Source organism: Solanum lycopersicum, chromosome 10 (genome assembly GCF_036512215.1).
Source record: "Solanum lycopersicum chromosome 10, SLM_r2.1".
In the NCBI taxonomy this organism is placed as follows: Eukaryota; Viridiplantae; Streptophyta; class Magnoliopsida; order Solanales; family Solanaceae; genus Solanum; species Solanum lycopersicum.
In genome coordinates this window covers 53,374,273-53,390,424 of record NC_090809.1, presented here as the reverse complement: position 1 = coordinate 53,390,424, position 16,152 = coordinate 53,374,273, and the positions used below count along the sequence as shown (strand labels likewise).

The window sequence follows — 16,152 nt, the reverse complement described above, 5'->3', positions numbered from 1 at the left end:
CGCTATTAAGAGTCTAATACGAATAGCATAAAAACCATAACCTACCTACACCGAAGATTCGTGATCAAGCAAGCAATTTCCCAAAGCTTTGTTTCCTCGTCGTTTCCCTCTTCTCTCGATCATTCTCTTTCCCTCTCCTTGTTCTTTCTATTTTTCTTATTCAAACCCTCTTTCTTTTACCCTAATTAACATATAATTAAGTATAAAAGATGATGAATTAACCCATTAATTAATTCAGGGTTATCTCCTTTAACCCTCAAGTAGTTAAATTATAAACATTAACCCACTAAATTTATAATTACAGCAAGAATAGTCCAAAACGTCCCTTAAAACATTTAAAGAAATCCGACTCAGCCTGGGATTACGCAGCCTGTGACAGTCCGTCGTGCCTACGACGGTTCGTCCTGCTGCTTCCATCACAGAGTTTAGAGACTCAATTCCTTAAAGAGTTTGTGACGGTCCGTCGTGCCCACGACGGTCCGTCATGCCATGTCGTTACGAAGTTCAGAGAGTCGATTTCAGTACCCAAATTTTAGAATTCTAAGTGTTTTGGAACAAGACCCCCTCGATGGTCCGTCGTGCCCATGACGGTCCATCGTGGGATCCGTCGACCAAGATAGTTTTTCCAGAAATAAAATCTGCTGCTCAAAACGACTAAACAGGTCGTTACAATAGATACCAATTTACCCATCGTTCGTCCTTGAACGATCATTAGAAGAAAAACTAGGGCGAAAAGGAGTACCTGAATCTGTAAACAGGTGTGGGTATCTTTCTTGCATATCTGCCTCCTTCTCCCAAGTGGCTTCTTCAACGGGTCGATTCTTCTATTGAACTTTGATGGATGCAATCTCCCTTGACCTCAGCTTGCAAACTTCTCTGTCTAAAATAGCAACAGGCTCCTCCTCATCAGACAAATTCTCATCAAGCAGAACTAAATCCCAACGAATAATGTAGTTTCCATCCCCATGGTAATTTTTCAACATAGACACATGAAATACCGGATGCACTCCTGACAGTCCTGGGGGCAACGCTAATTCATAAGCCACCTCCCCTACTCGCTTAAGTACTTCGAATGGTCCAATATACCTTGGGCTTAGATTACCTCTTTTCCCAAACCGCATCACCCCTTTCATGGGTGAAACCTCCAGCAAGACTTGCTCACCCTCCATGAACTCCAAGTCTCTAACCTTTCGATCTGCATATTCCTTTTGCCTTCTTTGAGCCGCTAAAAGCTTTTCTTGAACAAATTTCACTTTCTCTAATGAATCCCTCAAAAGATCAGTACCCCAAGGTCTAACCTCAAATGCATCAAACCAACCAATGGGAGACCTACATCTTCTCCCATACAATGCCTCGAATGGGGCCATATCAATACTTGAGTAATAGCTATTGTTGTATGAGAACTCTGGTGAGGGTAAGAAGTTATTCCAGTGACCACCAAATTCTATCACACATGCACGAAGCATATCCTCCAACACTTGAATCGTTCGCTCAGATTGACCATCGGTCTGAGGATGGAACGCAGTACTAAGGTCCAATGTAGTACCCAATTCCGCATGCAATGTTTTTCAAAACTTAGAAGTAAACTGCGTACCTCTATCTGATATGATGGAGAGTGGAACTCCATGCAATCGAACGATTTCTGAGATATAGATTTTGGCTAACTTATCTGCGTTGTAGGTCACCTTGACTAGAATGAAGTAAGCAGACATAGTTAACCTATCAATGATTACCCAAATGTAGTCATACTTACTCATTGTCTTTGGAAGACCAACCACGAAATCCATTGCAATCCTTTCCCACTTCCATTAAGGAATGGGCATTCTCTGAAGTGTTCCTCCGGGCCTCTAGTGTTCATATTTTACTTGTTGACAATTTGGACATTTGGCAATAAAATCAACAATGTCACGCTTCATTATACTCCACCAAAAATGTTGCTTTAGGTCACGATACATCTTGGTTGCAATAGGATGTATAGAGCACCTTAAACTATGAGCCTCTTTAAGAATAGTGTTGATCAAATTATCAACGCGTGGTACACATACCCTTCCCTTGATTTTCAAAACACCTTCCTCATCGATTTGTGCTGCCTTAGCCTCTCCTCGCAATACTTTATCTTGGATCCGGATCAGTTTCTCATCGGTAAACTGCTTTCCTTTAATATTGTCAAGAAAGGAAGATCTTGCCTCCACACAAGCCAACAATCCTCCGTTCTCATTTACTTCTAACCTCATAAAGTCGTCAGCCAGAGTCTGAACCTCTCTAGCCAATGGACGTCTAGAAACTTGCAAGTGAGCTAGACGTCCCATGCTCCCTGCCTTTCTACTTAAGGCGTCTGCCACAACATTAGCCTTTCCCGGATGATACAAGATAGTGATATTGTAGTTCTTCAGTAGTTCCATCAATATCCTCTGTCTCAAATTCAAATCTTTTTGAGTAAAGACATACTGTAGGCTACGATGATCGTGTATACTTCACACTTAACTCCATATAGATAGTGTCTCCATTGCTTTAAGGCAAACACTACCGCAGCCAATTCCAAATCATGGGTCGGATAATTACGTTTGTGCACCTTTAATTGCCTTGAAGCATAAGTAATTACGTTCTTCTCTTGCATTAACACTGCACCCAAACCCGAATAGGATACATCACAATAGACAATGAAATTCTTACCTTCCACTTGTAGGGTAAGGATTGGTGCAGTAGTCAACAAGGTCTTGAGTTTCTGAAAGTTTTCCTCACATTCGTCCGACCATACAAATGGAACATTCTGCTTAGTCAAGTTCGTCAATTGGGAAGCAATGGAAGAGAATCCCTTGACAAATCAATGGTAATAGCTAGCTAATCCAGCAAAGCTCCTTATTTCTGACACATTAGTAGGTCTTACCCAATTTTTCATTGTCTCAATCTTAGAAGGATCCACCATTACCCATCCTTGCAAACCACATGCCCCAAGAAGGACATTGCATCTAGCCAATACTCACACTTGGAGAATTTGGCATAAAGCTTTTTCTCCCTCAACATTTCCAATACGATTTTCAAGTGCTCCTCATGTTCCTTCTTGCTCTTTGAGTATACCAATATATCATCAATAAATACGATCACACAGAGATCAAGATATGGCTTAAAAATCCCATTCATCAAGCTCATGAAAGCAGCACGGGCATTCGTAAGCCCAAAAGACATTACTAAGAACTCATAATGCCCATACCTGGTCCGAAAAGCAGTCTTGGGCACATCTGCTGCCCTTTTTTTCAATTGATGATAGCCAGATCTCAAGTCGATTTTTGAGAAGGTACAAGCACCTTGTAACAAATCGAACAAATCATCAATGCGAGGAAGAGGATACTTGTTCTTAACTGTTACCTTATTCAGTTGTCTATAGTCTATGCACATCCGAAAGCTTCCATCCTTCTTCTTCACAAACAAAACAGGAGCACCCCAAGGGGATGCACTTGGTCTAATGAAGCCTTTGCTCAACAACTCTTGAAGTTGGGCCTTTAACTCCCTTAACTCAGCGGGAGCCATTCTATAAGGGGGTATAAAAATGGGGCGAGTACCGGGTTCAAGATCGATGCAGAAGGCAATATCTCTATCCGGTGGCATACCAGGAAGGTCTGCAGGAAACACATCTAAAAACTCGTGGACTATCGAAACTGACTCAATTAATAGTACTTGGGTAGTATCATCCCGGAGGTGTGCCAAGAAAGCTAAAAAACCCCTACTAACCATTCTCTTATCACGAAGAAAGGAGACGATATGAACCGGCTTGGAAGTGTAGTCACCCTCCCAATCTAACGGATCTGTCCAGGATTGGCTAACGTCACAGTTTGAGCATTACAATCAAAGATTGCAAAATTTGGAGAGAGCCAAGTCATACCCAGAATTACATCAAAGTCAACCATTTATAAGATAACCAAGTCTACATGAGTATTGCTCCCCACAAAACTCACAAGACAAGACCTATACACCTTTTCAACTATCACAGACTCACCCACCGGAGTAGAAACACGAATAGGCATGTCAAGCAATTCACAATGTAAATTAAGACCATTAGCAAATGCGGAAGATACATATGAAAATGTAGAGCCAGGGTCAAATAATAGAGAAGCCATAAAATCACAAACCAAAAGATTACCTATTATAACAACATCTGATGTCTCTGCTTCTGAACGCCCGGGAAAAGCGTAACAATGGGCCCTATCACCTGTCTGCCCGTTGCCCCTACCATGTTGTGCTGTAGTGGATCTAGTTTGCCCGTCACACCGGCCGTTTTGGTGACCACCATTACCTCGACCACCATGTCCTCCAGAATAACGGCCTCTACCATGACAACCTCTACCTCTAGCTATTGAGGGTCTATAACTCTGTTTTGGACAATTCCTCCTAACATGTCAAGTCTCCCCACATCCATAACACTCTCTGGAGTCAATCATAGGTCTCTCAGAGAAGTGTTGACCGGTCTGAGGTGGACCCCCAACTACAGTCTATAGTGAAGACTGAATTGGTCGGACTAGGTAACCTCCTAAACCCTGTCCTCTAGAGTAAGAACCATTAAAGTCACCTCCCTTTCGAAACCTTTTTGATGTCGATGCCATAGTAAAGTCATCTGGCTTCACTCCTTCCACCTCTATCACGATGTCTACCACTTCTTGAAAGGATTTTACCGTAGCCGCTACCTGTAAGGCTGAAATCCGCAATTCTGACCTTAACCACTTCACAAAACGGCGAATCCGCTCTTGTGGACTGAAACAAAGTTGGGTGGCATACCTGGATAATGCACGAAACTTAGCCTCATATGCAGTAACCGACATCCTACCTTGCTCTAGGCTTAAGAACTCATCTATTTTCCTATCCCTCAAAGTCCGGGGGATATACTTCTCCATAAAAAAGCTAGAGAATGATGCCCAAGTCATAGGTGGTGCCTCTGTTGGTTGACACTCAACATGTGACCGCCACCACATTTTGGCGTTCCCTTGAAACTGATAAGTCACAAAGTAAAACTCAAACCATTCTACTATACCCATCTTGTGTAGTAGCTCATGACAGTAAACTAGAAAATCATTGGCATCTTCAGATTCAGAACCCTTGAAGACTTGAGGTTTCAATTTCAAGAACATACTGAAATGTTCATGCTGGTCATTTGTAATTATAGGCCCTGTAGTCACACGAGGAAACATGCCTATTTCCAATGAGGCATTCATGCGGGGAGCCACAGTAGCTGCATGTTGTACCTCCGGAACCTGAGGTGCTGGTGCAGAAAACACTGGAGGTGTCTGGACCTGATTAGATAACCCGCTAAGATAAGCAAGAACCTGATTGATCATCTCTGGGGTAGGTTGGGGTGGCAATCCCTCATTCTGTACTTGTTCATTCTCCCCTTCCTCACCCTCTCTTACCACTTCCTCAGTCGGTGGAGGAGTCACCGCCCTAGTACCAGATGAGCTAGGTGCTTGTCCACTTCCTCTAGAGGACGTCCTCCCACGACCTCTTCCACGGCCTCTTGCCACTACTCCTCTTCGAGCTACCGCCCCAGTGACTGGCTAAGACACTTCTTGTCTTGCCGGTGTTGGTGTTGGCGCAGTCGTTGCTCTAGTTCTAACCATCTGCGAAATAGAGTAAAGATGGTCAGATACCAATTTGTATCACCTAGATACCAATTGGACCCAAGTAATAGCACGAAAGAAAGAAAGAAAGAAAGAATGGAATTTTCCTAAAGTCTTATAGCGTCCCCCTACCGTTCCTTAAGACTCTACTAGACTTGTTCTTGTGTGATGAGACCAACGAACCTAATGCTCTGATACCAAGTTTGTCACGACCCAAAACGGGTTGCGAGTGGCACCCACACTTATCCTACTATGTTAGCGAACCAACCAATCCAAACCCCAAAATTTCAAACGTAAATAACATGATATAATGCGGAAGAACTAAAACTCATTAATAAAAATAGATTAATAACTTCTAAACCTCAAACACTTGTTAGTATCCCTAAAATCTGGAATTCATCATCACAAGAACATCTATCCTTAATTTACTAAAGCTAAGAGTATCTAAGAAACTAAACATAAATAATGGCTAGTCTATGCCAGAACTTCAAGGCATCAAGACATGAAGAAGAAGATCCAGTCCAAGCTAGAAGCTTTAGCTCACCCTGAAATCTGGTGTGACGAAGACTGGCTAGAGTTGCGGTTGAGTTAAAGATGACGATACGTTTGCTGCACTCTATATATAACAAAGAAAAACAATTACAAGTAGGGGTAAGTACAACCACAAGTACTGAGTAGATATCATCGGCCAACTCAAAAAAGAAAACAATATATATCAGATAATAACATAAAATCAACCATATTCCTCAACAGGTGAAAGCAACAAGTTCACAAATCATGTGTAACCACATCAACCACACCTATGAGAACTCAAGTCTCCACACCATACTCATTTGGGATATAGGTTCTTGTCATTCGAATTTACTAACATAATTTCAAGATTCATTATCTTTATTCCTCTTGTGTCGGTACGTGACACTCTGCTCCCCTACTACTATGTGCTGGAATGTGACACTCTGATCCCCTAATTCTACGTGTCGGTTCGTGACACCCGATCCCCTAATTCTACATGTCGGTTCGTGACACCCGATCCCCTAATTCTACGTGTCGGTTCATGACACCTGATCCCCTAATTCTACGTGTCGGTTCGTGACACCCTATCCCCTAATTCTATGTGTCGGTTCGTGACACCCGATCCCATAATTCTACGTGTCGGTTGGTGACACCCGATCCCCTAATTATACGTGTCGGTTCGTGACACCCGCTCCACTAATCTCATTCTATTAATTCATCAAGCCTTCTTTCATACCAAGGCATCATCAATCTCATTACTTTAGTTCATCAAGCCTTCTCTTATACCAAGGCATCATCAATCTCATTACTTTAGTTCATCAAGCCTTCTCTTATACCAAGGCATCATCATTAACAAGGTAAATTTAGGATTAGAGATTTAATAGATTCATCATGCTTATTCATCACAATTATATAATCACATCATGTAAGCACACAATTAAGCATATAGAAGGTTTTATAATACTACCCAACACATATCATTCGCTATTAAGAGTCTACTACGAATAGCATAAAAACCATAACCTACCTCCACCTAAGATTCGTGATTATAACCATAACCTACCTCCACCGAAACAAATCTTTGTTTCCTCTTCGTTTCCCTTTTCTCTCGATCGTTCTCTTTCCCTCTCCTTGTTCTTTCTATTTTTCTTATTCAAACCCTCTTTGTTTTACACTAATTAACATATAATTAAGTATAAAAGATGATGAATTAACCCATTAAATTTAATTCGAGGTTATCTCCTTTAATCCTCAAGTAGTTAAATTATCAACATTAACCCACTAAATTTATAATTATAGCAGGAATAGTCCAAAACGTCCCTTAAAACATTTAAAATAATCCGACTCAGCCTGGGATTACGCAGCCTGTGACGGTCCGTCGTTCCTACGACGGTCCGTCTTGCTGCTTCTGTCACAGAGTTCAGAGACTCAATTCCTTGAAGAGTCTGTGACGGTCCGTCGTGCCCACGACGGTCCATCCTGCCATGTCGTCACGAAGTTCAGAGAGTCGATTTCAGTACCCAAATTTCAGAAGTCTAAGTGTTTTGGAACGAGACCCCCTTGACGGTCCGTCGTGCCCATGACGGTCCGTCATGGGATCCGTCGACCAAGACTGTTTTTCCAGAAATAAAATCTACTGCTCAAAACGACTAAATAGGTCGTTACATATGTAGTTATGAAAGTCGAAAATAAAGAATGAGTAAAATATCATATATTACTATAAGTGGAAAGAGTTTGACCAAAAAGTAGATTTATAATTTTTACCCTATAGTTTTAATAAATATTAATTTATTATAAATCATATATATATATATATATATATATATATATATATATATAGGAGAATCTTAGCCCTGCCTATATGGCTCAACCACAGGACAGAATTCTCCTTTAAATTATTTTTTTCCAACAATACCCTTCCTTACAAAACATTCACACCACAATTCTTTATTTAATTATTTTACTACCAACAGAACTCTTCCCTCTATAGAATCATACCCGTTTGGAAACAACGTACACCTATCTAAACAACAGGTCTCTTCCCTACTCTCACCACACTGCAGTAAATAACTCCCACATCAATTCAACTACCAAACCTTCACCTCTCTGCAAACAACCTCTAATTCCCTTTTCTATTTGGTATCTGTGCCCAACTTCCTCCTCATCACTGACTAAATCCCGCACAATCAAACAAACATTAAAATCCTCATATAAACACCTTCTACTGAAAGAAATCCCTACAATAGACCCCCAATACACATCTGTTCCTACACATATGCACTCTCAATCAAGGTATATATATGTAGCATATACTATTAATTTAAGCATAACATCAACTGTTTCTAATATCACATTGCCCACCCATGCCTTTAATTACATTCCATCATGGCATCCTCACTTAATTTATTTTCTTCACATCTTCCTCTTCATGTGTTCGAAACTTCTATTTGTGCCTAAAACACCATACTATTTCGACCTCCTCTTGCTTCTTCAAATGATAAAAATTCTTCATTGTCAGTTTATCCATGTAGAGTTTCTCCTTGTTGGGTTCTCAGACTCCCTCTTTCTCTTAACTTCTGGACAATTATATTTTCTAGGGAAACAATGTCAATTTCCTGTGAAGTCTCAACACTAACATAGGATCCATTGTCATACTCTCTTATTATCTCATCGATAGATATTTTGGGAGTTTCAGCACTTTCTAAAATCATATCCTTTGTCTTTAAGACTTCAATATAGTCTTATTCCTCCATCGATCTCTACTTTCTCCATTTTCTTCCAGAATTTGCTCCGAGTCATTAGTTGACCTTGATATTTTCAATGATTGACCATGCACTTCCACTTTAAATACATCTTCATCAATGCTTTCTTTGTAGAGGTTTTTATTAGCATATGTAGTTTCAGATACTACCTGTTCAAGATCTTCTTGTTTGATTTTTTGAATAGCAGGAACCATGTCATCACTGGAAACAACAGCAAAAACTTCTTGCTTTATGCCGACAACATCAATTTCTGGCTTCTCCATGTGATTGGCTATAATATATTATAGATCTATGATCCAATCACTTTCGATTGATGGAAATCATGACATCTATTGTTCGAGCCTCAGCTACTAAACATTTTCCCCACTCTTCTTCTTCTTCAGAAACTTTTTGATCCACATTGCTCTCCTTGGATCGACAATATTTCATTATGTGTCCTACTTCGCCACAACAATAACATTTGAAAGACTTCTTACCATAATAGTTAGAAGACTCATCATTCTCTCTAGGTGAGCGTGAATCACCTGAGGATTGAGATTATGACATATCTCCTATTCTTCTTTTAATGTTTCTCTTGTCTGCTGCAAGAGCATCTTCTTCTTTGTTTTTGACAAACACACTAGCCAATTGATTGGCTATTATTTCCAGGGACGACAATAAATTTTTAAATTCCTCCAAGATTGGTTGTTGAGTTCATCCTTGAATCGACGTCAAAAATGGAATATATTCAGGTTTTAGTCCACGTATGACTATTCTTATCATTCGTGCTTCCAAAATAGCCTCTTCCCGATTCAACAAAGATATCTCAGAATATAAGTTCTTAATCTTCAAAAAGTACCCGACGATAAAAAGGTTACCTTGAGTGGTGTTAGCCAATTCATTCTCCAATATTTGCAGCCGAGCTTCATTCTTCTTATTGAACAAGCGATCCAGGGTCCTCAATATCTCGTGAGCTGATTTACACTTTATAATGTGATCAAATAAATCAGAGGAGATTGTCCTCTTCAGAATGAACTCCGCCTTCGCATTAACCTGCTTCCACTTATTGTATGACTGTTTTTTTACGGTCCGTCAGCAGGAGTACTTGTGTCATTCCCATTAACAAAATCCCACAAATCCTCTCTCACAAGGTATTATTCCATACATGTCTTTCATACTTTGTAATTGGACAGATTCAACAACTCCATCCCCAGCCCATTAACACGACCTCTAAGTTCTATATCGACAAATCAGTTGAATCTACCACTAACCCAATCTTGAATAAAATTCAAAAGTAAATAAATAACTATGGCTCTGATACCATGTAGAGAATAGCAAAAGAAGAGTATAATTAGGGAACCCTTTTGCTAGCCCAAGATTGTTAACTGAGATCAGAAGATACAACCAAGGAAGATGAAGCTAGAAAGGAGAAAGAGTATTTTGGATTAAAGTACTTTGATATAGAAGAAGACTATTTGATTTAGGTTTTGGGTTGATTACAAATTACAATTGTCACCCCTATATATACTAGAGTAGGGATGCTTCTAGAAATTATTCTAGATTGATCTACAAGAAAAATCATGATGACTTTTATCTTCTAACTATTTAACAAGAATCTAGATTTTTCTACAATTCACTATAAAGAACTACTTCTCTAGAACATCTACACAATTCCTAGATACATCAAGTATTTAAGGTACTACTCTACATAACTCTAGAAAGTTCTATTAAATATCTAGGATTATTTATACCTCCATAAGTCAGCTTTATTTTTCACAGATTCAACTATCAATGGTTTTGAAAGCAATGCCTTATGTTTTAATAAATTATAATGCCATGTTTACCTCAACTCAGCCCTGATACTGCAAATTAATTATTCAATCGTCAATTATTTAAACTTTCAATTTTAATTTTCTACTAAATTTGTCAATGTGCAATTTAGAATTTTCAGCAAATTAGTATGTGTGCTAGTTTAATTTTTAATTTAAGTCGGCCTGTGAAAGTCCACGTGTGTTAACCAAGAACATCATCTTTTATCACTTTGTAACTCTTTCAACAACTCAAGTTGCAACAGAGTATGCATAAAATATGTTGCCCGGACAACTCCAACTTTTAATTAGTTATTTTAAATTTATTAAATGTATATTATCAACATTCAAGAATTTGAAGATTAACAACATAGGGTACCTAAATATGTTGTCCGGACGAATCCAACTTTGAATTAATTCTTTCACATTTATAAAATGTATATTATGAACTTCCAATAATTTGAAGATTCAAAAAATAAGATACTATAATGACATCATGCTGTGACTCAGAATCACAGAATTTGACCTTTGACATTATAAAGTTCAGCCCTCATACAGTTTGATTGCTCAACATAGGCGAGCATGCCTAAGCATCTTGCTGACTTTACGAGATTTTATAAATAAATTGAAAATGACTTGACTAAATTTAAAATGTTTGATGTCCTTTAAGCTTGGTGCATCTTATTTTTTGTGGCAAGCATCTTCTGTTGTCAATCTGTGTTATGAAAATAATAAATTACTGGTTGTAATAAATCATTCAGAAACACGAAGTAACTAAGATTTTTAGAACCGGTAAGTATGATGAACAGAAATTTATTTGTAAAAATAATTGAATCTTTAAAAACATACCAGAATCTGGAATACTCTTTTTAATAGTTTAGGAAGAAAATCAAGTCAACTAGTGTCCCCTTAAGGAAATTATTCCCCTCTAGTATCCGAGGTTTGATTTGGAATATAACCTCCCAGGGTAAAATGATCTTAATCAGTAGAGTATAGATACCAAAAACTCTACTGTCAGTGACGTACACGAAGATATATGTCTTTTTAAGAACAAGGAAGATAAGAAAATTCGTAGGGAAATATTCTGAACACTGAATGGTATTTATAGGCAAGAAGAATATATTCTGAAAGGTTGCAACCCTTTTAGAATTAACGCGACCATTAATGAAAGGTAGAAAACTTTCAAATGGTATTGACTGCTCCTGAAAGTTGCAACCTTTTAGAACAGTCATGGCGGGAATTTTTAAATATAACGGAATTTAAAATAGGTCACGCACGCGGATCCGAGTCGGGTCGGGTTAAATAAAAAGTTGAAAACATTCAGTTAACGTCCAAAACATTATCTCTCGATCATTTGTCAAAGCCGAAGCCGAAGCGAGCGACGACGACGGCGCGAGGGGGGTCCCTCTTTCCAACCCTTTTAACAATTAATAGGAGTGTTTATTTATTTAAACTCTCCTATTTTCATTTTCATTACGGATGAGGGACTATTACCTTTTTCGTTAAAGGATTAGAGGAAAATTCAAATTCCAACCTTTCAAGTTCTAAACTTTTCAAATTCCTCTCCTTCCCTCTATTTCCCATCAATTCTTGCTATATACCGAACATCTTCGGATAAAATTAATATGTTATAGTCTAAAAACAATATTGTTTGTAATCTAATATGCAGAGGTAATCAATATTGATGTTCACTTGATGTGCGTATTTAGCTTATGCAATACTATGATATACTTCTCTTTTAAACGTCATTCAGAATGCAACCTAAACAAGATAAAGTTCACGAATATATGACACTGATTTTTGTATCTACCAGTTATTTGGTGTATTCAAACATGCTGCCCAAAAAATCAAACGGGTACAAATAGAGTGCTTTTTTAAAACTATTTAATTATAATATATGGAAAGACCCATGCCTATTCAAGTCCAAAACAAAATAACATACTAACACACATAAAACCTAAATGTCTCTATGATATTTACACCTTACAATTCTTTTTTTAATTGCACATAATATAAACTTTCCAACAACACAGGCTTCGTTTCAATTGTATACATAAATATATGTAGATACCCAAGGCTACAAGAGCCCTATACATTGAAATATAAACTTGCTAATTAAGCCTACAACTGCCCTCTTAAATATTTAAGACGATGTTCCTAACGCCTCTTGCTAAATAGGATGTACTGTCCTTCACAGATGTTTAGACACGTCTCTTCGCAAGCGGGGTTACAATACAATGCGTCTCTTCCAAAAGTTGCAAACCTCTTTCAAGTTCCCTCTCTGTCTATATAATGCCTACAAATCTCCAGTCACCCATTATTGATCACATCTCTCTTTATTCCCAAAAAGAACGTAAAACTTCTTTTTCTCTCATATAATTGTTATGGCATACACACTTATTTCAGATTTGGATACCTCAAGGGATAACTGGTTGATTAAGGTACGAGTTTGTAGGATGTGGGAATTTAAAAACTACAAGCGAAGCAATGAGATGATAAGTTTGGACATGATACTTATTGACAAAAAGGTCCTACCCTTTCACTTTTACGTTATACGACATTGTTGGATGGTCTGGTTATTGGGGATCCACTTACGAATTAACATTAAACAGGGTACTTTGGTACACGCGGTAATCTTGAGAAACCAAGTCAACAAGTTTCGTGCTAACTTACATAGCTTTTCTGCAGCTCACTGCGATACAAAAATACAGGAGGATAATATTAATATCCCGTCAAATGGATTGTAGTTTATTAAGCAAAACATTATTCGCTCAACGGTTAATAATAACACCTTCCTAACAGGTATACTTATACATATCAGTTATGTGACACATATTCATCTACATACATACTTAATATAGTCTATCTTGAACTTGTAGATGTGCTTGGATGCATATGTGGAATAGGTGATCTTGAGAGTGTTGGTTCGAAATGGAATAAGCGTGACCTACACATTCTTACTGATCCGTAATTCACTAATGTCATAAGATCATTTTCACTTATATTCATTAATCCCAAATAGCACTCATAACACTAACAGATAATATTTTTTGTTTTAGCATGATAGGTCTGCGAAAACTAAATAACGTTGTGGGGGGGACTTTGGAGAAGGATTTTACCCATACCTATTCCCCCCCCCCCCCCCGAGTCCGGATAATACATAGTCATTGTTACGACAACAACAGTGAAGGAATTCAGAGGTAAGTACTAACACAGACCATATCCGTGAATAAATCTTTGGACATCATTAACTCATCCTGACTTATAATGTTTGTTCATTCTGTATCAGGTGAAATTACTTTTGCCACCACCGCTGCAAGCAAAACGTATGTTAATCTTCCAATGGCAAATGCAACCTTATTGATTCAAAAGTTTGCAACCAAAACCATTCACAAACAAATAATTGAGAGTGCAAATGGAAGGAACATACCCATTGACGAGGCAATGTTCGAGAACAGGATGACTGTTTCAGAGTTACTGGATTCGTACTAGAGTCAACGACATAGATGTTAGTTCCCTAACAACTTTTCCAAAATTATGCTCAGTATAATAAATAAACCCACTTCTTCCGCATATTTATCTGATGGTTGTTTATTTTGCCAGGAATGTATAGTCACACTACAGGCACAAATCGCTGAAATAGATACCTTTTTTAATTGGCATTACATATCATGCAACTTATGCAACAACAAAATAGAACTGACGGATGGTGTGTACACATACCATAAGTGCGTGAAGAAGTGTGATTTCCCGTTGGTTAGGTATGGAAACACTAAACAATCTACCACATATTAGCTTAGAAACAAACACTAATATTTTCACCAGATACAGGTACAAGATACACATCAAGGTAAAAGACAATGGTGGGGAAACAACTTTGGTTCTTTTTAATGGTAAAAGTTGCTTGATACTTCTGCTTCCAAGTTGCTTAATCAGTCAACCCACGATGATAAGGATGTCCCATCACAAATTGAGAGACTTTGCGGCAAGGACATTGTATTCAAACAAAAATTTACCAACTTCAATTTGAAAGAAGGTCTGGAAAATTATACAGTAACAAAAGTCTTTGTGCCAGATGAAGATTTATAATTGCAACACCGCATTAACAAAGAAAAAAAAGTGTAGTTATCAATCACAGGTTAATACATACCTACTTTGTACATACATTCTTGATCTGCAGAAATAACCTCGAACGTACACCGATGTAATGATTTTTCCATTTATTCCTACAGGATCAACTCCAAAAGGAAGAAATAGCAAAATCACAGGAGCATGTTGCCGGAGGTTCACACATTAACGACTCAGAAAAATATATCGATGAGGTGGAAGACACTTCAACCGGCAACAGAATAGTGTATGTAGGAAACAAGAACAACAAACCCAATTGCAGCCAAACATTTTCAACTACAAACATCAAAAAGAGGAGAAACATTATCGTGCAGAACAACAAACAAATCGCAGGACTAATCAAAATAGAGTCACAACTTGACATTCCTTATGAGGAAATTTCAGAGCCTTACAACATTCAACCAGAATCTGAGGTAAAGTAGTATAATTAAGCCTACAGTGGAATAAACAGAAAACCTCAAATTGGTAATTATGTTTTAGTTGTATTACATTAATTAGGGTCAAGGAGAAATGAAAGACATAAATGCTCCGAACGAATGGAAATCAGATGGATCTAAGACCAGTGATTTTATCGGAAGAAGATCAGGATGACGCACAAGAACCCATTATAAAGAGAAGAGTCCCAACTCAAAAACTAAAAAAGAAGAGAAGCGTATACATAGAGGACGACGAAGAAAGCTTTGCTCCCACCAAGACAAATGCCAAATGGAACATTCCCCTACTTTACTGTAGATACTATTAGTTCACCAAAGAAGTAGATTCTTTCAAGATGTGTATTGACTATATATTAGTAACTACAATAATGACTTTCACTAAATATAATGTTGCATATGTTGATTATTCAATACAATTATGTTATTTTGTGTTGTTAAATCGAATGTCAATCAACAATGTTTACTGCATACTACATGCTATTATATCCGTCCTTCAATGTGTGAGTGGTAATGATTAGCCAAATTGTCGTTTGATTAACTACCATAGTAAACAAAACCTCCCCACTCCTTCTACAAGTAAATGAAACCACCAAACCAGCATAATCAGAAGTTCCAAGGACATAACGGGGTCCATATCCATCGGATATACCATAGTATCAATAAAAATTTAATAACACATGAAATTACACTGACATTATTCATAAAATGATTGAAGAAGTTCATATAAGATGATCATATATATGTTAAATCACCCTTTTTTGTTTCATCAATTTTGATTTTAAGAAGATGTACTAAGGTAAAACATTATTTTCTTCAATTGGCGCTTGCTAATGTTTTTTGAGGCCAATTTTACTTAAAAAATATGTGATTGCACTTATCTTCATTCACTAAAAAATGATAAACTTAAATTGTTTAAAGGATT

At 37.8% G+C, this 16,152-nt stretch overlaps 1 protein-coding gene across 1 annotated transcript; it reads left to right on the top strand.

Moving 5' to 3' along the window:
- Positions 1 to 12,459: 12,459 nt before the first annotated feature.
- Positions 12,460 to 15,669, top strand: LOC109121325 (uncharacterized). The gene is made up of 8 exons (XM_069290272.1): positions 12,460 to 13,470; positions 13,548 to 13,635; positions 13,728 to 13,868; positions 13,958 to 14,176; positions 14,272 to 14,429; positions 14,500 to 14,806; positions 14,901 to 15,209; positions 15,295 to 15,669. Exons 6-8 carry the CDS (start codon positions 14,744 to 14,746, stop codon positions 15,385 to 15,387), a joined length of 465 nt encoding a protein of 154 aa, XP_069146373.1. The 5' UTR covers positions 12,460 to 13,470; positions 13,548 to 13,635; positions 13,728 to 13,868; positions 13,958 to 14,176; positions 14,272 to 14,429; positions 14,500 to 14,743; the 3' UTR covers positions 15,388 to 15,669.
- Positions 15,670 to 16,152: the final 483 nt, after the last annotated feature.